Consider the following 25979-nt stretch of genomic DNA (forward strand, 5'->3'; position numbering starts at 1 on the left):
ATCATACATATTTGCTGACTTAATCAGACCTAAACAGAGTGAATAGGAGAAGTCTAAAATGACATCTTTGTTTAGTTTAGCAGAAGCATTTCACGACAAGTGAGGATGGAAATCAGACCAGAAGTTGACAAAATCAGGCAGCAACTGCAAATGCCATGAAACAAAAGAAAGAATATAAAGAATAAGATTAGAAGAAAAGGAAAGGAATTCGGAAATCCCACAAATACAGTGGCAACTATAGAGAAATTATAGGATGACTCATCTTCATTTGCTGCAGGAATGGCTAAGGACAGGTACATTTAAACCAAAAGATGAAAGACTAAAAATGGCAGCCAAAGATAATGAGCTATGCACACATTAGTTTACCAAGTCTGCTACTAAATGGGAGAAACAGACAAATGCAGGTTCTGTAAATCAGAATGGGAAACTGTTGCACATCTTGTTTTTGGGCGTAATACACTCATGACTGAGGGTAGGGTCTATATACTGAAATGCACAAAACTGTGACAAAATTGTCACACTAAGGATTTTGTAAACACTGCAATATAGAACTAGCTAAATGGCAAACATGAACCACATAGCATTCTTTACAATGACAATGTTTATATCACATGGGTTCACCCAGTACTAAAGTTTAAAAAAAAATAAATAAAATAAAAAACAGACACAATAAAACCAGATATTGTGGTCCAGTTTTAAGAAAATGACAAAAATAAAATTACTCATTGAAATTGCTACATTACAGTGTTGTACATACCAAGAGACAAAAAGTCATAAAGTACCAGGATTTGCAAGCAGAAATAAGAGCAATGTGGAAGAAAGATACCTCGACAGTTCCAACAGTAGTAGGATCAACAGCAATAATAAATGAAAATAATTAATTTACAATTATACTTCAATATGCTTCCACCACATGTAACCCCATGGGAACTGCAGAAGGATGCAATTCTGGGACAGTGTAGGTGCTGAGAAGGGCACACTTGGCTAACATCAGATACTGAAACAACACTGATTTCCTAAACTTTAATTATGTCCTGATGTAGGAATGGGATCCGTTCCTGACAAGGTATGTAAAAAAACAAAGCACGCTGAGAAATTAAACAGGAAAAAATAATAATGAAAAAAAAACACTAGAAACAGGGCATGCATATGAAAACATATGCAAGTACTACTGGTATGTTGTACCTATGTTAACACTAAATATTTGGGGCCATTTTGGTAAGCAGCTATGACATCAGGAGCATCCATCTGTCCAAACTTCCTAAATGGACCCCCCCTTTAGTATAACACTATAACCCTTTGATGACGCTGACAGCACAGAGGATCAAGGCTATCAGTTGTTAATGAGCTGCCTCCTGTAGTCCACAGTTGGAGCTCTTCAGCCATCATTTGCCTACTGTGTGCTTCTGAGCAAGTCTGTAAAGCAGACAGTGCTCTGTGACAGGTGGGGAATTAGGCTGTGCTCCACAACACTCTTTTTGACAGCATGCTTAGTAGATCTAAGAATATTAAAACACTAATAAGTATGTATGAGCTACATATCCCAACCCAGCTCTACCTGGTAAAATAACCACCCCGTAAACTGTGAAAGAAAGGAGGGAAAGCAGTCAACATACCTCATATCCAAAGCAACCTGAAATATCTGGTGCTAACAGAGATACCCTTTTTGTCTTCTGTAGAGCTGCCTTAGTCAGCACATCATATAATATGCATATATCCATAAACAGATGGATAAGGATATGCATTCACCTGAGTGCGTGTGTGTGTGTGTGTGTGTGTGTGTGTGTGTGTGTGTGTGCGTGCGTGTGTGCGTGTGCGTGCATGCGTGCGTGTGTGCGTGCGTGTGTGTGTGTGTGTGTGTGTGTGTGTGTGTGTGTGTGTGTGTGTGTGTGTGTGTGTGTGTGTGTGTGTGCGCGTGCGCATGCATGTGTGTGTGTGTGTGTGTGTGTGTGCGTGTGTGTATGTGTGTGTGTGTGTGTGTGTGTGTGTGTGTGTGTGTGTGTGTGTGTGTGTGTGTGTGTGTGTGTGTGCGTGCGTGCGTGTGTGTGTGACTGTGCATGTGTGTGTGAATTACATCATATGGCTTATACAGTTCCCCCATTCCCCACCCTAATAACTGTCTGACAAGAGTGGTGCAAACTTTTTTTATATCCTACTCATTCAGATTCAGAGCTTTATTCGGTGCTTAAAACCCACTGCTGTTACAACCTCTTCAACTTGCATTAGAAATCGCCGAAGTGATTTATATCCACTTAAATTATATTGACATGATATTCCTTAAAATCACAGAGTATCCCTGTAAAAGCATACTGTCCCAGTAAATTGAGTGACAAAGTATCGACCATCCAACACTAATGTCAGCCAGTTTTTCCTAATCTTTCATATCAATAAATGTGCATTAGCTACAATTGTGGTAGTATATTCTTCCCCTGTTGTGATCAACATAACTATCAGATGTCATGGATTAGACAACATACCATTTATATTAGGACCAAAGACCTGTGACAGTACATAATTTAATATCATAAAGAGGATAATCTGTCACCGTATGAGTTAGATCTTCTTTTTCCAACATACTAGGCCAAAAATATACAACAGTCTCCAATAAGATTGTGCTTCCATAAATTAGCATCCAGAAGTTTAAATATATCTTTCATATAATCAATGCTCAGATCCCTACTTTTTGAGTCATTCAGTAGTCTATATTGTTCCAATGAATTAGTTATTGCATAAATAACCTAGGCAATTTACTTTTTCCCATTTCATCAAGCTGTCTATCCCAGCATACTATTTAAATCATCATTAAATATGCACTATACTTTACACTTAGGGATATATTTTTTCAGGTGCTTTTCCAAATATTGTAACCATAAAAATTTCAGAATCTTTTGTATTCAAATGGTATATTTTCTTTTTCTTATATTGTTGTTTAATCAAAACTATTTTCTTCCAAGTTCAAGCCACAGCTTCATTTCTTTGCAAATGTTTTATCATCACTCCTCTTGTCAAGACCTGTGCTTCAGTTAGAGTCTGTTCATTCACCAACCTGAATGAATTCCTCCAATAAAGGTCTGGCAAAAAGACTGGTAAACACAGTGTTGTGATTAAAGTAATATAGGCCAGGGGCTTCCAAGATGGCTGCACACTGATCAACAGCTTAACTTCAGATATCCCATTATGAAAACAGAAACTGGGAAACAGCTGCCAGTGATATTGCCAGCTTCAGTAACATTCAGTTACTGGCTATATTTGGAGCCATTGACAAAGAAAAATTCAAGGATATAATCGGTCTGGTAATCAATAAAAGTTGGCTTTATTTGCAGATAATATTATTTTGTACCTGATGGAACCAGAAAAGGTCATGTTGGTATTGTGGAACATTTTGAGACAGTTCTGTTTTTTTTTTTTTTTTTTGGGGGGGGTATAAAAGTAATGAAGATAAAACACAGGCTATAGCTGTAAACTATGTACATACATATGAATTGGTTCAGCAATACCCATATTTATGGGGACATGATAAAATTAAGTATTTATGAGTATGGATAAAAAATTATTCTGTTATGGCAGATGTGGATATGTGGGAAGAGACTAAACAAAAGATAATACAAAAACAGAGAAACTGGAAACTCTTACCTCTGGATATGGATATGGATAGCAAGATAAAGCAGTAAAATGTTTTTTCTCCCTTTAGTTTTATACACAGGTCAGGCATATTTTTATCAACCAGAGGATAAGTACTGGATAATAATGAATTAAGACTTGAAGGATTTTATTTGGAAGGGGGCAAGAGTCAAATGGGATAAGATGATTCTTCCAACACAGCAAGGAGGTTTAGGATTACCTGATTTGAAGGAATATTTCAGAGCTAGGCATATATATATATATATATATATATATATATATATATATATATATATATATATATATATATATATATATATATATATATATATATATATATATATATATATATATATATATATATATATATATATATTAATAATTTTGATGTAAAATAGTTCCTCCACCTACTGTTTAAAGCTTGCTGTAGTATATGCTAAAAAATCATTGGGGGTTGAAGTCACTAAAAAATGAGTTACGTTTTAGTCTCAGACTTTTCATAGCTCTCAACTAATTAGGGACAAATCTCAACAGAATCAGGGACAACTCCAGAAGTAATCAGGGACACTTTTTAAATATTAGTACCTTTAATTTGAGACCCTGACAAAATAAGGGAATGTGAGTTAATATACATTTTCTGAAGTAAAAAATCTGTAACTCTATTTATTGTCATTGTTTAATAAGTGTAATTTACCATGTTTTATCCAGAAGTCTTCAGTTTCAGGAGGGATTAAGGGAGGCAGAGCTAAAACTGGAATTAAAATGAGGGGTGTCTCTGAAAATCAGGGGCGGCTAAGAGGTATGAACTTCATATCCATCAGAGAATGCATGTTAACATAAATCATGTTATTATAGCAACTTTCTAATTTTATAAGAACAAAAGCTTTCTTGGAAATCTAAATAAAGGACTGAAACCAGATGAGCCTCCTTTATTCAAAGCGAGTACCAAACACAAACATTAACGCCACAAAAATTAAATACGTTTTCGACCTTAATATACCTAGGTCTTCTTCAGAAAAACTGAATGTCATTAATGAAGTGCCTTTTATACAGAATTGATTAATCAAAATCATCAATTAGCCAATGAAAATCAGTACTTCATTAAGAAATGTGTCAAACTGTTTAAAACAAGTAAAATCTTCACTAGTAATAAAACCATATACCATGTTCCAAATAAAATAAATAACAATTAAAACACTTTTAATTTATGACAAATACTGTAACAAAAATAAATATTCAGAGTATAAAAAGACTTAACAAGAATAAATATTCAGAGTATAAGAATTCAAAGTATAAACAGACCTTTCCTTATGTTTAAACCATGTTGCTATAATGGTAGTAAATATTGTATAACTATGCCCCCTTGCGGTAACAGTAAAAAACTTCATAATTTAGCTGCCCGAAGCTTAAGAACAGAAGAAATAGAAAGTGTATCATTGAAACCTGGGGATTTAGTGGAATCCAACACAATTTGCCAAAAAAGTTCTTTGTATTCTAATTTGGCTTCCCACATGCCACCCCTGATCTCTTTCGGAACAATTTCCAAGACAAAAAAAGAAAAAGACGCTTGAGGACATTTTAAAGTGTGTCTATACAGTGCATTTTTGTTATATTGTTTCCTAATTTCATATAAATGCTCATATATGCGGTTCTTCAACTTTCTTTCAGTTTTTCCCACGTAGAAGGAGCTGCAAATTTTGCACGTGGCAATATATATAACTCCTTGAGTATTACAGTTGGAGAAGGTGTCACTAACAATATTTCTATCCCTTGAAGGTATGGTAATGTAGGTTTGATTAACTACGTAAGCACATTGTGAGCATGCTCCACATTTAAAAGTCCCATGCCTTCGTGAAGAACCTTTTAGTTTGTTAGGCCCATTGAACTCAAACAATTGTTTAAAATTTTGATCTCTCCTATATATAAATTTCAAGGTTTTATTTTTGAAAATCTCTAAATCAGAAAATTCAACAAATTTGTTCCATTCCTTGGTAATAACTTCCCTAATGACACCTGAATCCCCTGAATAATCAAAAATAAAAGCTTCACAAAAATTGTCATCCTCACTATTTGGTGGGGCTGGGGGAACTGTATTAAAAGAACCACATCCTAGAATCGGAGAAAATCTATCATGTCTCCCCTGAACCACTATCTCCAGTGTCTGTTGCAATAAACCTTCAGGATAACCCCTTTCTCTAAACATTTCTAAAACCTTTTCACTTTCACTAAGAAAATCAACATCATTAGATATCATCCTACTAATCCGAACCAATTGACCCTTAACCAGGTTCCTTTTCTGAAAAAAAAGATAAGCACTTTTAAAGTGAAGATATGAATTAGAAAATGTTTCTTTGCGAAAAATATTAGATAAAAAACCTTGATTGTTTTTTTGTAAGGGTAATGTCCAAGTATGTAAGCACATCTGAATTGTAATTGTAAGTAAAATCCAAAAATGTGGTGGTACTTTTAATATATTGCAAAAATTCTATAAAAGTGTCACAAGAACCCGTCCAAAAAATAACTATATCGTCCAAGAATCTCTTATATAGGCACCAATGTGTTGCAAAGGGGCTCTCGAGGACGAATAATTCTTCCCACCTAGACAAAATGATGTTTGCGTAGGTGGAAGCACATTTGGCTCCCATAGCCACTCCTCTAGTTTGTTTAAAGAATTCCCCTTGGAAAAACATGAAATTATTGTTAAGAATAACGTCCATAAAAAGTAAACAATTGTTTATTTATTTATTTATTTATTTATTTTACATTTGTTAACCGGGCTAGTCTAACTGGATATATTTCCATTTTCAGCAGAGGCCCGGGGAAAAAAGCTCCACAAAGACATAGTAACTATTACATAAGATGCAATAAAGAGCAGCATAAAAATATACAGTATCAGGAAAATATAATAAAAAAATAAACTTATTGTATTCAGAATTAACAGTTATACAACAATGTACTCAACGTTCCTGTAAGAAAAAAAACAAGCATAACTTATTTAGCATTATCTAACATCTTAAAAAGAGAAAAAGGACATTGAAAGACAACTATGTAAGTAGATTAATTATTTATATGAACCCTCAGTAAACTGAGTAATATAATCAGGAGGAGAAGGATAGTGGTGAGGTAAGTGATAAAGTAGTGAGGAAATAAAATAGAAGGTAGCAGAAGTCACAGAGATGGAGGGGAAGTGGGAATAGTCGAATACATGGATTCAGTCTGGGTTAAGGCAGGGACATAGCCAGTGTTTTGTAAGGTAAATTCTAAGTTTTTGTTTGAAAAGGACAGGAGATAAAATAGAAGTCAGTTCAGTGGGCAATAGGTTCCAGTGTTTACCAATGGAGTTTGAGAACAGGGAGTCACCTGCAAGGTTATTGGATTTGGTAGCAGTAACTAGGAGTTTGCTAGAGGAGCGGAGTGAGTTCAGGTTAGAATAAGGGGTGAAGAGATTAGAAAATGAAGGAGTGTTGTTTGGCAGATAAAAAGCTCTTTGGATAATGGGAAGTTGGGAAAGAAGCAACATGTTTTGTAATTCAAGCCAGTGAAGTTGTTGTAGGTTCAGGCAGTGGTGAGTTCTGAATTGATTACCAGTAACAAATCTTGCTATACTATTGTATGTGGTGGTCAATTTAAAAAGATTAGTTTTATTCAGGTTAGTGTAAATTGGTGAGTCATAGAGAAGAGTGGAAATGAGATGAGAGTGTGCCAAAGTAGCTTTGGCTGTTGGGGATAAGAATGTTTTAATTCTATAGAGGGAGCCCAGTTTTCTATGTACAGTTTTAATAGTGTTATTTATGTGATAATCAAAGGTAAGATTGTTGTCAATTGTCACACCTAGCAGTTTGGTAGAAGAGTCAGGTGATATGAGAGTATTGTTAATAGAAGAGATAGAGAAGTCCAATTTGGGGGGATCTGGTAGTGGGCTTGAAAAGGAGGAGTTTTGTTTTTTTGGCATTAAGAAGTAGGCAGCATTTTAAGAACCATGCTTCAACAGTATGGAATACCTTTTGAATAATAGTTTGAAGCTCTGGGATGGTTTTTGCAGAGCAAATGAGTGTGGAGTCATCTGCATATTGTATGCACGTAGCTTGGGGAATAGCTACTTGTAAGTCATTTATGAATAGGGAGAAAAGAAGGGGTCCAAGAATTGAGCCTTGTGGTACACCGAGTGAGATCGGGAGAAGAGAGGAGAGTTTATTCTCCCAGAGGACAGCTTGTTTCCTGTTAGAAAGATAGGAGGTGAACCACTGGATGGCATTCGGTTCAATAGCAAGGGATTCCAGGATTTTTAGGAGGAGAGGGTGATTGACCATGTCAAAAGCTTTTGATAGGTCGATGAAAAGTGCTGAAGATAGGGTATTATTATTGCGTTTTTTGTTAATGAAGTCAGTAAAGGAAAGGAGAGCAGTAGTAGTACTATGAAAAGGTCATCATTAGAAAAATGTTTACTGTCTCTCATACTCTCTTCTAACCATTGTAAGCCTATATCATGGGGAATGGACCCAAATAGGTCCACCACATCCAATGTAACAAACACCAAATCTGGGGAAAATAAGTGGGATTCAACACTTCTTAAAAAGTCCCATGAATCTTTTAATGAGGTAACACCTTGTTGTGAGAGTTTTTTCAACTTCTCGTCCACAAATTTTGCAAGTGGTGTAGTGGCTGAACCATCCGAGGAAACAATCATCCGTAGTGGTGGGTCAACCTGATCTTTGTGGACTTTGGGTATACCAAAAGCCGAGGGAACTCTGGGGTGTGTATTAGACAAAAAGTGAAAATTGTCCTGGGTGATGGAACCCTCCAAAAGTAAATCATTAAGTAGTAAATTAATTTTTGAATAGGATACATTCACTTCATTAATGGAAACTCTAGAGTATTTATTAGTATTGTGTAAATAATCATTCATCTTAGACTCAAAAGTAATAAAGTCCATCAAAACCGTTCACCCCCTTTGTCAGGATGCATAATCCTGATGCTGGTGTTGTTCCTGAGCTCATTAAACACTTTCCTTTCTTCTTGTGTTAGGTTAGGGAATATCTTGTGTTGAGCTATTGTAGTCCTTATTTCCCTTTCTAAAACATTTTCTAAATTCTTTAATTGAGGGTGTAGTGGTAGATTAAAAACACTTTTTTTCTTTCAAGAATTATTAACTGAATAACCTTGTTTGTGTGCCTGAAATATAAGGACCAGGTTCATTTTCCTCAGAAACAATTTAACATCCACTATTAGCTTAGGTAAATTAGCCTTCTGCATAGGGATGAATTTGAAACCCTTGGAAAATAAATCAAAGTGTGCTACTGTCAATTTCAAATTAGTGTAATTAAAAATATTGTACCCTTTGAGGTGGAAAGTAAATCCTTGTTGCATAATAGGGGAATTTGTATCAGGAATTACCTCTGACTCCACCTGCGGTTGTAACTGTGGTAGTGGACAGGATTCTGTTTGCGAATCCTGTCCGACCTCCTTAAAGGGGGAGGCTGTTCAACTAGAAAGCACTCTTCTTCCCCTTCAAACCCCTCTTGTCTATTTTCCTCAGTTTCATGTAAAGGATATGCTTGGTGGTCCTGATACCCTTTATAACCTGAGGCTACAGGGGTTTTGAAAGTCTTTGGTGGGGGGTAAGCATTACCTTCCTTGTAATCCTTTAAGTCCCTTTCCAGCTTAGTAGTTTTCCTCCTCATATTCTTAATACACCTACTCTCAATGTCTGAAAAAATATCAAAATACAATTTCTTCTCTGTTTCAATGGTGAAAAGCACATCATTAATAATATTATTGTTAATAGTATCTATCTGGTCTAAAAGTGATGCCCTAATTCTTTCATTTTCTTTAATAATAGCATCAACCACATTTAATCCACATTTATCATAAATCTTAATTAGGTCAGAGTGAAATTCAGAACCTTGAGTCACATTGTTAGGGAACTTAGCAATCCGAAGTCCCTTAGGCACAATCTGTTTATCAAGACATTCTCTCCGGAATGTACAATCACATCCTAAACACTTATATTTCTCCAAATAATAAAATAAATCATCCGAATTTTCTCTGTAGGTTTTAACCACTGGTTCCTTAGGTCGAACAATGTGGTAGGAACCATTAATAGAAAAATGTTTATCCAAAAAAGCTTTAAAACCATTAGCAGACAAAACAGAAGAAAAGTCACCTTGGTTTTCAAGCAGAGCTTCTGTTTCCACATTAGATTGTTCTTGTGTCCTGTTACCACGAGCGGGTTGAGAGTGGGAGCGAAGCAAACGTGGAAAATTATCAAATTAATTTCCTATATTGGGTAAATGGCCATCCAAAACCTCTTTAGTATTACCACCAAAAGAACGCTGATCAGTCTGTTTATTCTGTGCTGGAAACGCTGACGAAAGTGTACTGTTTGCACCAGAAGCTAGTTGCAGAATGGAAGAGCAAGCTGGTGTGAGTAGTTCCACAAGCTGTGATAGTTGACCAATCACTTTGCGCAATTCACCCATCCCATGATGTTTGGGTGATTCAAGTTTGGTTTTGCCCTCTGGATTCCCCGCCATCGTATAAAAACCAAAACCAAACAGCGATGGTAAAGCGAGCTTTAAGTACCAAAACCAAAAACAAAAGCTTGCTTGGAAATCCAAATAAAGGACTGAAACCTGTAATACTCAAGGAGTTATATATATTGCCACTTGCAAAATTTGCAGCTCCTTCTACGTGGGAAAAACTGAAAGAAAGTTGAAGAACCGCATATATGAGCATTTATATGAAATTAGGAAACAATATAACAAAAATGCACTGTATAGACACACTTTAAAATGTCCTCAAGCGTCTTTTTCTTTTTTTGTCTTGGAAATTGTTCCGAAAGAGATCAGGGGTGGCATGTGGGAAGCCAAATTAGAATACAAAGAACTTTTTTGGCAAATTGTGTTGGATTCCACTAAATCCCCAGGTCTCAATGATACACTTTCTATTTCTTCTGTTCTTAAGCTTAGGGCAGCTAAATTATGAAGTTTTTTACTGTTACCACAAGGGGGCATAGTTATACAATATTTATTACCATTAAAGCAACATGGTTTAAACATAAGGAAAGGTCTTTTTATACTTTGAATTCTTATACTCTGAATATTTATTCTTGTTAAGTCTTTTTATACTCTGAATATTTATTTTTGTTACAGTATTTGTCATAAATTAAAAGTGTTTTAATTGTTATTTATTTTATTTGGAACATGGTATATGGTTTTATTACTAGTGAAGATTTTACTTGTTTTAAACAGTTCGACACATTTCTTAATGAAGTACTGATTTTCATTGGCTAATTGATGATTTTGATTAATCAATTCTGTATAAAAGGCACTTCATTAATGACATTCAGTTTTTCTGAAGAAGACCTAGGTATACTAGGGTCGAAAACGTATTTAATTTTTGTGGCGTTAATGTTTGTGTTTGGTACTCGCTTTGAATAAAGGAGGCTCATCTGGTTTCAGTCCTTTATTTGGATTTCCAAGCAAGCTTTTGTTTTTGGTTTTGGTACTTAAAGCTCACTTTACCATCGCTGTTTGGTTCTAATTTTATAAGAGCAATTTTTAAAATCTGTCCCTATTTATAAGCCTTTGTTTCCACCTTATTTTAGTCTTTATCCAGATTTCTTGAGCTAAGGGGTTGAGAGGTATGTATAACTTTTAAAAGATTTGTATCCACTGTTTGACTGATCTGTTCATTTCACACACACACACACACACACACACACACACACACACACACACACACACACACACACACACACTTCCACTATCATACACACATGCACCCATAAACTCATATATGCAAACAGAAACAGAAACACACTCATGCACACACACAAATACACACGCATACACACTCGTTAAACAGCAATAGCTTTGCTTAGGAGTGTAAAATAATGGAAGCCGTTATCTCCATTTGCAGTCTGAACACAATTGCATCTTAATAAGCTGCTGTGACATGTCAGACTCATTTTTCAGTGGGCATTACCTGTACATTAACACACTGATGGAGAACGTTTGTTCTCTAATTAGACTGGTGATGTACAGGTTGCCCATTCTCTAACATTTTAATACATAGCTGGCTCTGTTCTCTGTAAACAAAACAAGTCTGCATACTTTATTATTCTTACTCGCCTCTTCACTTTTAATGTTTAAACTAGCAATTATATTTCCTAAGTGTCAGTTTAGTAAGTTTTCAAAGAAATCTGCTGTTTGTTCTACAATTGATCTAACAATTTCATTGTCTATTTTTTTAAAGTCTACTTAACGGTTTGCATTATCGCCTTATCTTCTGTTTTCCCTTTGAATTCTTTTCATCCTGTTCTGTCCTTTTCCAGCTTTAACAACTAATACAAGACTCCCAAGAATAAAAAAGCCTCCAAATCACTCAGCCACTCAGCATAATTGTACCTGTACCAAATGTGGTTTTAAATGCAGTGATCACAATCTGATATACTATGCACGTTCCCTGCAAGTAGCATTGTTAATTCTTTAATAATACCTTTGATGTCCCCTTTCATAGCTGTCATTGGTATTTCTAAAGATGCTTCTTTGCTTACTTCCATATAAACAGCACCTCTTTATTTCTCACCCATTGTTCATTATTTCTATATGTTTTATCATTTCCTTCCCAATAACCATGTACCCTTTTCATTTAATTTCCGTAAAGATCTTAAGGCTTTTGCTTCCCCTCATAAGGTAATCCCTTACCTGACCCATCACTATTCACAACATCTGATTTTAACCTTTTCATGTTTATCTCGCATCACTTTTGATTCTTTACCCTTTTTATGGTTTCTCTTATTTCCTTTCCTCCTAATTTCTAACCTTTTCTTGCTTAAATGCACCTTGCACTTTATCACCTGTAGGATACCTTTTTAACAAGCCCACTGGCTCCTCACTTATTTATTTAATGGTGCCGATTGCGTTCACTTCTTCACTAACAGCTCACTGTGCATCAGATCTGAAATGCAAACATTTCATCAGGAAAGAAGTTACCACAGGAGGTGCATCACCAAAGTCAAACATTCTTTGCATGTTTGCAACAGAGTACTTCCAGACAGTTCACTTTATCTGAAAGAATTTTGCAATTCAGTGATTTACATAGTAAAAGTTCTCCCAGAAACAGCAGTTACAAACATGAAAGATTCCCTGGTTAAACTGTTAAAAAGCAAAAGTGAATATAATGGTAATCTATACATCTCACAAGGGAACAAAATGAATGCAAGGTTTTGCTATGGAGATTGTCTTTTTCAAATTCCCTTTGAACTGTATTAAACAGCATTGGACTCAGACTTTAAAGCATGCCAAGTCATTACGCTGTCCATTTTATCCAACACATAATGAGAAATATTTTCCCTAACATAGCATGCCTTTTCATAGGTCCCATTGTCAGTCAATACTATGATCTTCCTTGATCTGATAAATAAGACATCATCCTGAAAATGCAATTTCTTTTATGCCTCCTTTGCTTAGCATGCTCCTTTTCATAAGCATGCAGATATTTTCCTTGCTTTGCTAGCATCCATGCTTGTTTCAATCAGGCCACTTCCATATAATCCACAATAATATGTCACTTTAGTTTTCCTTAAAGAATGTGAAATAAAATGTCAACCTGACCATGCTAGTGTAGCAAAAGTAATGATGAAGTAGTAATCACCTAAATCACTCAGCATAATTGTTCCTGTACTAAATATGCTTTTAAATGCAGTTACCACAATCTGATATATTATGCATTTTCCTTGCAAGCATCAATACACCCTTGAGGGGCATTTCTTACCTCTGTCATACTCATAGGATATAGCATTATATTCCATCTAGGTATACAGGGGGCATATCATCACCTTGCTGTGAATATTACCTTTCTTCCAGATGGATGCTTTCCTCAAACACTAGTGGTGATATCCATCATACTACATGTTTTCATTCATCAGTATGCCATTCATTTCACTCAGGGGCACAGTAAGAGCCTATTGACAGACTAATAATTTTGTTGATGAATCATGTATCAACAATGCAGATAGTAGACCCTCATTACTAAATCCAGCATTCAGTACAGAGGCTGTGTGTGTGTTTATGTGTGTGTATGCTAGTGTGTGTATATATATATAATATATATATATATATATATATATATATATATATATATATATATATATATGTGTGTGTGTGTGTGTGCTTGTGTGAGTGTGTGTGTGTGTGAGTGTGTGTGTGTGTGTGTGTGTGTGTTAGTGAGTATGTGTGCAAGTGTGTCTGTGTGTGTGTGTGTGTGGGGGGGGGGGGTGACTAGCCAAACATAAATTACATTTAGATACACGGAATATATTATTCATAATGATATCCCTAAAATGCTTAGGAAATCTATGATTTCTCATTGTGCAAGCAACATACAGTGGCTAATAATGAAGAACTGGCAAGAAGTTAAACTTGCCATTACTTCATATTGACAAGCATCAGACCACTGACGTGCCTTGGGGAAATAATGCAGCAGTTGGCATTAGCTGTTAGACAGTACCCAATAGTTGTATGTTTATTAAATACACAACTTACTGACTGACTTGACTGTGAAGCCAATCATATTTGTACAGATCCTGGATGGATTATTATTTTGCACATCAGTATAGCTGCTGTAATTGCATAGATAATAATGGGCATCTGAAGCAGAAGCAATAACAGTGTGATTTATACTCGTTAAATGCAGCCTTAATATCATCATAATGCAATTAGGGTGTGGTTTCACCTTACATATGAAGCTAGTCTACATTAGAATTATTACAACATAAGCACAATCGTCAGCATCACACTTCGCACTGTAAAATTCTTCATCTCACCTCAACCTCCAGTCAGTGACTAACCGTACAGATGGAGATATGCAATTTACTGTCATTGTAATGATCACTTTTAAGAGATGCCCACCAGCAACAATTTATATTGTCTTAGACTAATTAGCGGCTCATTTACCTGTTGAAACTTGGGGTGGGGGATGATGAGACTTAGCTTGCCTGCTTTTCTTCAGGATTTGGAGTAGACAGCATATCTGTGGGCATAGTCTTCATGGTTGAATTCCTGGGGAATTACATACCTAAACCCTCAAATGCTATGAACATTGGGCATGCCCAAGGGGTAGTAGAGTTTAACATAAAAAATCCAATCCCTTAATACAGAGTTGATAGCTTCCACTCACGTATCACTTAACTGACACCCTAGGGAATGAATGGGCTGTAGGGCTCTCACCTTAGGGAATGAATGGCCTGTAGGGCTCTCACCGAGGGAATGATGGGCTATAGGGCTCTCACCCTAGGGAATGAATGGGCTATAGGGCTCTCACCCCAGGGAATGAATGAGCTGTAGGGCTCTCACCCTATGAAATGAATGGACTGTATTCACCCTGGGAAATGAATGCATTATAGAGCTCTCTGTCTAGGGAAGTAATACAATGTAAGGGTGTCATCTCGGGAATGAATGGGTTGTAAGGCTCTCACCCTGGGGAATGAATGGGCTGCATGACTCACACCCTGAGGAATGAATGGGCTGTAGGGTTCTCACCCTAGGGAATGAATGGGCTGTATTCACCCTGGGGAATGAATGAGCTATAGAACTCTCTCTCTAGGGAATGAATAGGATGTAAGGATCAGGGAATGAATGTGTTGTAAGGCTCTCACTCTGCAGAATGAATGGGTTGTAGGACTCACACCCTGAGGAATGAATGGGCTGCACGACTCACACCCTGAGGAATGAATGGGCTGTAGGGCTCTCACCCTAGGGAATGAATGGGCTGTATTCACCCTGGGGAATGAATGGGCTATGGAGCTCTCTCTCTAGGGAATGAATAGGATGTAAGGGTCTCATCACAGGGAATGAATGGGTTGTAAGGCTCTCACCCTCGGGAATGAATGGGCTGTACGACTCACACCCTGACGAATGAATGGGTTATAAGGCTCTCACCCTGGGGAATGAATGGGCTGCATGACTCACACCCTGGGGAAAGAATGGGCTGTAGAGCTCTTACCTGGGCTAATGAAAGAACTGTAGGGCTCTAACCCTTGGCAATGAATGGACTGTAGGGCTCTCACTCTAGGGAATGAATGAACTGCAGGGTTCTCTCCCTGGGGAATTAATGGGGTGTAGGGCTTTCATCCTAGGGAATGAATGGGCTGTATTCACCCTGGGGAATGAATGGGCTATAGAGCTCTCTCTCTAGGGAATGAATAGGATGTAAGGCTCTCACCCTGGGGAATGAACGGGCTGCATGACTCACACCCTGGGGAAAGAATGGGCTGTAGAGCTCTTACCTGGGCTAATGAAAGGACTGTAGGGCTGTAACCCTTGGTAATGAATGGACTGTAGGGTTCCCACTCTAGAGAATGAATGGACTGCAGGGTTCTCTCCCTGGAGAATTAATGGGATGTAGGGCTCTCATCTTGGTGAATGAATGGGTTGTAAGGCTCTCGCCCTCAGGAATGAATGGGCTGTAGGGCTGTCACCCTGGGGAAAGAATGGATTCACTGGGAAACTAGGAAGGATGAACTTAATGTTTAGTGATGGGGCAAGGCCAAGGGCCAAAAATAGAGAAACAAGTAGAGTGAGTGACAAAACTCACTGCCTATCTGTACAGAAGCTCAATTGTTGGCCAAGTGGCAGCGGTACCAGGTCAGTATGCTGGAGGTTTGGGGTGTTAGTCCCAAATGAGACCAGGTCAGTATACTGGAGGTTTGGAGTGTTAGTCCCAAATGAGAGCTAATATTTATCCTTTGACTTCTAAGAGTCTATCAGTGCCTAAGGAAAGGGCTTCCCTCTGTACGTACATAAGTGCATATAAGTTTGCAATTATACTGTTAAGATATTAAGTTCTGAAGGAGTATAGACTCCTGTTATTCATCTATTACCAGATAGCTATCAGTAAATTACACTTTGTAACAATTACCCACTCTAAATATTGGCAAATAGGTTAGTTTGCCTATAAATTGAATAATATTTAGATATAACTCAAAGCTATGTAGTTTAGTAGCAGTTCCTGTTTTCACCTGTATGCATTTTGTCTTCAGATTTTATTTTTCATATACAGTGTAATGAATGCTAGTTGGGCAGCCATGGTGGTGCAGCGGTTAGCATTGCCGCCTCACAGCAGGAGGTTCTCTGGTTCGATCCTCGGCTGGGGTGCTTTCTGTGCAGAGTCTGCATGTCCTCCCTGTGGTCGCGTGGGTTTCCTCCGGGTGCTCCATTTTCCTCCCACATCCAAAAGACATGCTGTAAGTGGACTGGACACTCTAAATTGACCCTAGGTGTGGGTTTGTGCATGTGTGTGCCTTCTGTGGAAGGTTGAGCACCGGGCTGGCAACTCAACACCGTAAAACTCCACTGCCAATCATGAGCGGATAGGTGATCCGCTGTGGCAACCCCTAACCGGGAAAAAGCCGAAAGAGTAAGAAGAGCAGTGTAATGAATGCTAGTTGTGTTTTCAAGCTGGGAGGGGGTGGTCCCTGATGCAGCTTCTTGTTTTCACCCCACCTATAACTTAGGGAAAAGACTTGCAGATTTACTGGTCTGTTAAGTCTTGGAACTAATGCTTGCCATCTGAATTATTTTCTCTGGGTTTATTTATTTATTGATTTGAATGTGTTAACCAAGTATGTGGGCTAGTTCAAGGACTCTTTTCAAGTATGACCAAAACAACAATGAGTTTCATGAAAGGTTCATAATCTTGAATGAAAGTAAAATATAAAGAAGTACATACAATAAAACATGCACAGATTTGGGGAATGAATTGTTACTACTGACTGTCATAAACTTTGTAACTGGCAATTTTGCAATGATATAATAACAATGACTGAACTTTTCGGAGATACTTTCAGAAGGAATACACTTGGATTAAGGGAATACAGTGTTAGATAATCAGAGTAATGTATATAACTATAAGGAAGAAAAAAGATGTTTGTTCCAGAGTAAAGGAAGGTAAAGTGAAAGTTTTACAGCATGGTAGTACGCCAGTATAGCAACAGGAGAGAGAGATGTAGTTTTACTAGAGGAATTTACAGTATGGGGTTATGAGGGATTACTCGTAGGTCAAGAGGGATGTTGTAATTATATGTACTAGCTGAGTTCTTATGATGTTTGCAGCTGAAGGAGATGGTGAAGAAAGTGGGGAAGAATTGGATCTAGTCTTATCAGGTGAACATTTGAGGAAGGTGAAAAAGTAGGAGAGGAAGAGATGAAGCACATAATGAAACAAGAGGGGGGTTAAGATTTAGTAGAGCATTGTGAAAAACAAGGTAAAAGGAGATTGTTTTGTAAGCAAAAGTCACATTATCAGGAATTGTTAAGAAAAGATTTCCAAGGATTGTTAATGACTTATTCATTTTGAGCTCCCGACTCCACCAATAAAAGTCTCATAAGGACAGACTAGATGATGTTTTCAATAACTTACATCATATTTTCTAGCCAGTTTGACATTGACTGTAGCATCCACGGCTCCCAGTTTCACCTTGCCTTGGGTCCGTTCCTTGACATCAGTTGCCGTTGCTGCCCACTCAGGTGCAAGCCTTCAAGACAAAGAGGATGAACAGTTACAGTGGGAATCCATCATACCAAAGTCTGAATATCTGATGGAACCTATAAATCATGACATTATAAATACCATACCTTTATATACTGTACAACACCCTTACATTGCTTAATGTTGATGTTGCACTATGACGTTCACACAATAGTATTATAATAGGCCTGTAATTTGACAATTGGGTGACTGCCTACAAATGTCAAGAGATAATGGCATTCCACTTTCTCCTACAGTAATGACCTTTACCTGCAGTTCTAGATAAGGTTTATTACTTCGACAGAATTTAATCAGGATGATGTATGGCTAATTCTAGTAACATTCCTAGAAGGTGCACGAGTATAAATATAAACAAAATAGATCCAGAAACAGCCTAACTCTGGTTTAGACCTATTCAATACACAGTGATTCATCAAATGAATTCCAATGAACATAAATGACCAATGCTCAAAAAAAAACTCATATATAATGCAAAAAAGTACTGTACATTGAAAAAAAATGTAGACACCTACATTTTGCAGTGACCTTAATTGTTGTTGTTTTTGCGAAACAGTAATCTCACCTCAGATGGTGCATTATTTTATGACAGCCAGTACTCAGTGGATCACGTTTATTCAGTTATATGACTCCCTTTCAACTCTGGGGTCTGGTGTTCCCTGTCAAATCAGTATGCAGAGGGTACGTCTGGACACAGGTCATATGCCATGCTGGATGCAAAACCATACTGTATAGGATGTTGCACAAATCAGATATGAGACAGACTAACAAAGGGATGTGTAACCATTTAGGATAACAGCTTGGATACCGCAAGAACGCCCTGTTGCATAGTGTGGGGCTCTACTAAATAGTACTGCTTTTGTGCCTTGCAAAAATTCAAATCTCACTCACCATATGGTATAATGACAAATTGCCTATGTCACACTTATTGCAAGGAAGTATATTACTGAAGCACTGAGTTATGCCTGGAACAACAGGACTGGCCTAGGACAGCGTCTATCTGGGGATGCACACTTTCTTTCAGAGCTCTCACCTTTTCTGTTTTCAGCTCAGTGTTGCAAATTTAGAAGTTAACTGCATCCGTTTCCTTGCTGTGGCTGGTTGCTGCTCTGTTTTTTTGCTGACTGATTGTTTTAGTTGCTATGAGGCTCTGAACCAAACAATGACCAGTTTCCTGTATCACATGAATGACAATGGTACCCGGTCATCTTTCTGCTTCGGATTATACACTAGTGTATAAATGACTTCTGCACTGCTTTTAAATATATAAATATAAAAATAACAAAGAAAAATAACAAAAAGTGCTCCAGGGCTCAACTCCACCATAAGCTCCACACCAAAAGAACTTGTATAAAAAACAGCTACATTTCAAATTGCTCCAAAGGTTAAGCGTTTCATCCCTCAGTATTCACTCTGTTTTTTATACAAGTTCTTTTGGTGTGGAGTTTATGGTGGAGATGAGCCCTGGAGCACTTTTTGTTATTTTTCTTTGTTACATTTAAGTGCTTTTTTCAAATGGCTTATTTTTGTTATTTGTCTACTTTTAAATATGTTTATTAGCAAAGCCAGGTCTCGTGATGGCAACGTCTTCTGCTAGACTTTAGCATTTAGGTATACAGTTAATTAGAGCAACTAGGCTATATTTTCTACACTAGAAGTTCCAGCATTTTTTGAATAAATATGTGCCCTAAAAGATGCATGGGCTGTGTAATGGCTAGAAGCATTGAAATGAGGATGGCACCTAAAACGTTATGTGAGTTTCATTTAGATATATTAAAATGTACTCCTTTCTTTTTAAAGTAGAGTTGGAAGAAAGAAAACAGTAGACAGAGACTCCTGTATTTGGGTCTGCTTAACTGTCCATCAGTAAATTATTCATTATATATAAAAAGGCTTACAATATTAAAGCCATCATGGTATGGCCGTTTGAGTCACACTTCTGGAACTAAACCAAATAAAGCCTAAAAAGGCACAAAATATGAACCACTAAGCAACTTCTTAAGTACAGTCTGGCCATAACAGCATGCAAAAATGTGCACTTTTGCCCTGGGTATGGGACTAAACCATCTACATACAGAAGTAGGCTTCACACTAACACTCATCCAAGGTAAGTCTTTGGTCTCAATCTACAGTCCACTTCCTCGCCCTTCCTGAGTTTTAATGCCTCACAATGCTCATTTGCCAACAATAACTGTAATTTAAATAAACTCTTATATTTACACACACATTGATTTCCAGGAATGGTTATTAATATTCTGATATGATTCAAGGTAGTAAATTGCCACCACTCCAAATTACTAGCCTTGGGACCTTCCATTTAAAGTTTCACTCTTGTTCATAAGCCACAATAGTTATAAGCACAAACGGAATGTGTCAAAGAGCAGTCTGCACAATCAGAGGTGGATGCCAGCAAGTTGTCAACAGCTGGAAATAAATATCCCCTTATAAATTAATAAGTAAATATATAACCAGACACACTTTTTTAAGAATGAAATATAAAGACATTGATATGGAATTGCACAAGGAAACCAAAAGTAATCCTATTGAAAAAAAAATGATTACAAGAAAGAAAAATGTGTCTTTATGGGTAAAACTTTTTTTTTCTTATCTCTTACTGAAAGAATTAGTGCTCTGACTGCAGTAGCTATTTTTTTTTTTTTAGGCAGAGACAAAGTCCAAAGAACTCACAAGTAACAAACTGCAGGCTACTTCCTCTTCTTCGTGACTGTCCTCCTTCTTTCTCAGCTACTTGGTTTATATCTTTTCATAAGAATACAGCTGCAACTGAGCAGTGTCACGTATACATATTAACGGATTTGTATTACCACTGACATTCCAACAACCTTTAGGTTTCCTCCATACTCACCCTGCAGCTTCCAGGAGCAATGGTCAGGTTAACAGGAGAAAGACGTTCATTCTGAAGACAGACGGATTAGGGCCTCAACTCTCCATGCTGGTTCCAGGCTTGTTTAGGTTTCTAAATGGTCTCATCTCTGTAATAATTTACCTGTCTTTGGTCCCATCTTCCAAGGGCATCCAGTGGGACACTATGAGGCCACAGTTTGCCCTACTTCTGGCACATTGCCTCTACTATGCCACCACATCTGACCCGGTATGACCTCTGGCAAGCTGTCTGGTAACCTGTACAACACAGCAGTTACACTGCCCTTAGCATACAGCTCTCATCTCTCTCCCCTGAAGCATGTGTTCAGGCTCAATGCCTTCATTCCTCTCCTCCTCCTCAACAGCTCCCCCAGTGCTGGGGTCACAATCAGATTCCATCCTCTGGGTCATAGGCAGGGCTTCCTCACTCCCTCTGTCCCTCATGAATGTTTTTCCTGGCCTTAGTTAATTATCACCTCGACTAGCTATCTCCCTAACAAAATTGTCAAACCGCTCATTTGCAGTTGTAAATCACAGATCTTATAGTTAAACTTCAGAACAATGCCAGACTGCTTCACTTGTTGGCCATCCTGATAATACCCTATGAATAACTGCTGTAATTTCCAGTAGAAAATAGGTACAAGTTTCAGTTACAAATTCCATAAACCTTTCTGTTTATTTCCTAAAAAAAAGTTCAATCTTTTCATGTAACAGAAAAGCACACATATTGCAGATCTACATTACATACAAAAAATTTATCAGCTCTCACATATTTTCCTGCCACTGAAAAAAAACACACATGGTAGATTAAATCCCATACTTTTAGTTTACTTGCTATAAGTTTTAAAACACTTAAGTGCATTTTCTTTAAATGTGAGTTTCATGGGAAGAGGTTACCGTTTCTCATGCTATGTCCGTTTTCAATGTGAGAGTGTTTTACTTTGTTTAGTTTAGAAAATAGCTGTCAATGTTTTTTTTCTGTAAATTTTGAAATAATAATTTTAATTGAAATCCAAATCACTGTGATAATTTTAAGTGTATGTACACTGACATGGTGTTTATGGTAATTGGGGAGATACAGCCAAGTAATGGGATATGGTATGGTTGGTGGGGGACCTGATTCATTACCCTGTCCACAATCAGCTCTGTTGACTCTGGAGGGGTATGCTGCAACAATACAGCATTATTGATTTAGGTCAGACCTGTATTGAGTAATTTCAGAAGGATAGCTATTGTTGATGACAGAGAAGACATAGGAAGGTGAAATATGAGATATAGGTGTCATGCAAGCATGTAACACCCTCCCCCCACAAAGAGATGCTATATGCAGGAATTTTCCTGATTTTGTATGACTTTTGTGTTGTTGAACAAAAGCTACTGCAGCCTTTATATTGTTTGTGATTGTTTTATTGTATTCATTGCATTAATGAATGAAATAATTCATTAATTGGCCTGGATTGTAATATAATTTAACCATGTCACATTTTAGTAATATATTTTTGCAGTACCTTCTGTACAGCCTCCAGCAAGTTCAAAGTGGTCAGCATATGTCAGGTTATAATCTGCATTATTTGGAGTGATGATCAGAGTCGTCTGAGCTTTAGCATCCATTATGTAGTCGTTGCTGCATCATATTACTGTGATACAGTCTTCTCTACAAGACTAGTATGCTTTTGTGTAAAGCATAGCCGGCCTTAGGCATAGGCCAACTAGGCGGCCGCCTAGGGCGCCGGTCTAGTAGGGGTGCTTTTCAGTATTTATTTGGTGTGGGTAGACCAGGATGGGGGCACCAGGTGGTGCAGTGGGGGCGCTGTGGAGCCCTTTTGCCTAGGGCATCAGTTGACCTAAGCCCACTCCTGCTCCTATGGACAAACATCTCCACTCAAATCTCCAACAACTAGTACACACAGTGGAGGATCCTGAAGGACACAGAGAGCTGAAGGAAAAAAAGGTTCCAAAACACTAGAGCTCTCCTAATACTGAGAGAAAAGGCATTTGCTATAGTTGAGACTTTCACATTTCTTTACCATCCTGCTTTTTCTCTGGGAAATAAACAGGAAAAAAATAAGCTGCTTCATAGTGAACTTGTAAACTACCTCAGTCAGAAAATTAGTGCTTGTAAAGCAAACTGAAATGCTCTGCTGTGCCCGTTTTTATCACAATCAGACATAATATATGCACACTTGATTTAGTGTCTATAATTGTTGAGTACAGATATTGGTGGATTATAATGATATCACTTTGAGTGGTCTTGTATGGTTGAAATGTTCTGAAATGGGTAGTTTTGTTATTATTGGTGCATACATTTTGTTTTACTGCTTATTGGAAAAAATATTCAAAATTACAAATTTAAAAGATACACTAACAAATGTTGCTCTACTAAACAAGAAATATAATTTAAAATAATGAGGAAGAATAATCAAAGAACACATACATTTATGCATGGTCCCAAAAATGTGTGCAAGAGACCCTTGGTTTGAAAACAGCCCCAGGGGACCAAGATACACTTAATACACCACTGTCCAATTGCATTTTTCAAGAATGTGAGTTTCAGGAAAAGATAAGTTTGCTGTTGCTTATGTTAAATCTGCTTTCAATGTGTAACTGTTTTACTTTGCTTAGCAAATGGCCATTACATCCATATCTCTGTAATCAATGTAAAAAATAAAGAATAAAATAGTATGCACACTGACAAGTTTGAACAACGTTTATAGTGTCTGGGAAGAGAAATGCAAGCAATCTGACACTGGAAGGACTGAGGGTCTGTTCCTTTACACAACCTAGGGCCCCATTTAACCATGATTCTGCTCTGGACTGTATACTCCCAAAGACAATTAAAAGAGACTCCCAAGAAGCATCTCCAGCACAAGAGTTATTACCCATGTGTCTTTCTATCTAAGGTATGCATCCATGCACTTCACAGGCCTTAAAAAATTACTAGAGATAAACAACAAGTGTATTCAGCAAAACGTATTGCAGGCAATATATCACTGCCTGGTCATCTGTAATAGAGGAAATTAATATCTGTCCAATAAAGTGACCACCCCTATGCCATTTTGTAGGACCCCTCTCCTGTGTTTGCCCCCATTACGTTACAACAACCCATCTCAATTTTTTGGTACTAGTGCACCATGTCTTTACTTGCTAGACTTGAGGCACTATTTTGCAGCAAACCTCCTTCCCCAGTTGAGTTGGCTAGTTAAGATTTCAGCAGCAGCAGCAGCAAAATTGCAGTTCAATGAAGCAATGCACACTATACCTCAGTCAGGATTGCACCCCACTTTGCTCAACTGGTCTGCACTGCAATTTAAATACATTCTTTTCTATACATAAAGGGGATCACTCACAGCACAGATACCGCTTGTTGATCGCCTCAGTACAGACAAATGTGCAGGCTGAGTGACTTTTGTTGTGCCATTTTGGCTGCCTACTTCAGTCTCTTCTCACCCTAATCTCCAGCCACCCCACGTATAGCCAAATTCATAATTACAAAGCCCCACTCCCATTTGTGACATGCTCCTAAAAAACTTAAAGGAGACCCTTTTAATGTGACTAACTTATGTTAAAAGAACAACAATTAAAAAATAAACTTAACATCTAAGCAATGAATGGCTGCACAATGTAAAACAATAAATCAGCCCTTCTTCAACACCCTTTTATGATACAATAATATCAGGGAAGAAATGAATAAGCAAACTGTAATAAAAAATGTGAATAACAAAAGTTAACGGTAATACCTAAAGAGGGTAAAGATCCATCCAGCTCTATACAGGCTCATTTCAATACTAAACCATGATTATAAAGTGCTTATGTTTATAATTGCTAAAAGAATGGCTTTGTGGAGGGGAGGCAAACATTTGACAATATTAACAGAACACTGATGATCCAGAGAGAAGCAGAATGTAAGAAAGTACCACTTTTATTGGTGGATCTTGATGTAGGGAAAGCATTTGAGAGAGTAGACTGGGGCTTCATGAGCAGGGCAATGGAAGCATTTGAGAGAGTAGACTGGGGCTTCATGAGCAGGGCAATGGAAGCATTTGAGAGAGTAGACTGGGGCTTCATGAGCAGGGCAATGGAAGCATTTGCTTTCCCTGATGTAATTATAAGGTTGATTAGAAGAATATATGAGGGATCGGAGGAGCTAGTTAAAGTGGATGGAGTCCTCTCCAATAATTTCTGCTGGAACCAGGCAGGGTTGTCCTCTTCCCCCTTTGTTGTTTGCATTATATTTAGAACCACTGGCAAAGAAAATAAGGTACTCAGAAATTCAAGGATATAATTGGTATGGTAGCCAGGATCAGCTTTCATCAACCGAAGAAGTTGTGGACAGCAATTAAAAAAGAGTTGAAAGACTTTACCTGGCAAGAGAAGACAGCGAAAGTCAAGTGGGATAAGATGATTCTACCAATAGAACAAGGTGGATTAGGATTACCTAATTTGTGGGTGTATTTTAGAGCAACGCAGTTAAGACTCTTATACATAGCACAAGGAGAAAACTATAATTCAAAGTGGAAAGGAATGATGCTGACACAGGGGGTGGGAGATTTGCATAATGGTTTAGCTACTTACCTTAAAGATGCAAGGTGCAGAGTTTGATTCTCACATGGAGTAACTGGCTAGGCTTAACATGGCTCATAGGGACAGTTAGCCTAATAGTAACCTATGAACCTATGAACCTAAGAAATAAGGAGAGATTGGGATTTTGGATACAGACTCTTAAGCAGAACTACCAAAATCATACAGAGTATTATATTCATAAAATAGCAGGGAGTATTCTAAGAACCAAACCAGCACGAGAATGGAGAAAAGAGATTTTGCTGATAGGGATGACTGTGGTCAGGGATATAGATAACAGGCAAAAGGGGCTGGAATTTATTGGAGAAAACTGGCAAAGGAACCAAGGTATTGGGACCAAATAACTAGAA

At 37.6% G+C, this 25979-nt stretch overlaps 1 protein-coding gene across 1 annotated transcript in view; it reads right to left on the reverse strand.

Moving 5' to 3' along the window:
• The window catches only part of LOC122792425 (protein disulfide-isomerase A6-like), a 907246-nt gene that overhangs the window by 551522 nt on the left and 329745 nt on the right, over positions 1-25979 (reverse strand). The window contains exon 7 of the mRNA XM_044060214.1: positions 18043-18157. Coding sequence (XP_043916149.1) covers positions 18043-18157 — 115 coding nt within the window. The remainder of the gene's footprint in view (positions 1-18042; positions 18158-25979) is intronic.

The sequence above is a fragment of the Protopterus annectens genome, chromosome 1.part2 (assembly GCF_019279795.1).
Source record: "Protopterus annectens isolate FY-2018-M chromosome 1.part2, PAN1.0, whole genome shotgun sequence".
NCBI lineage: Eukaryota > Metazoa > Chordata > Ceratodontiformes > Protopteridae > Protopterus > Protopterus annectens.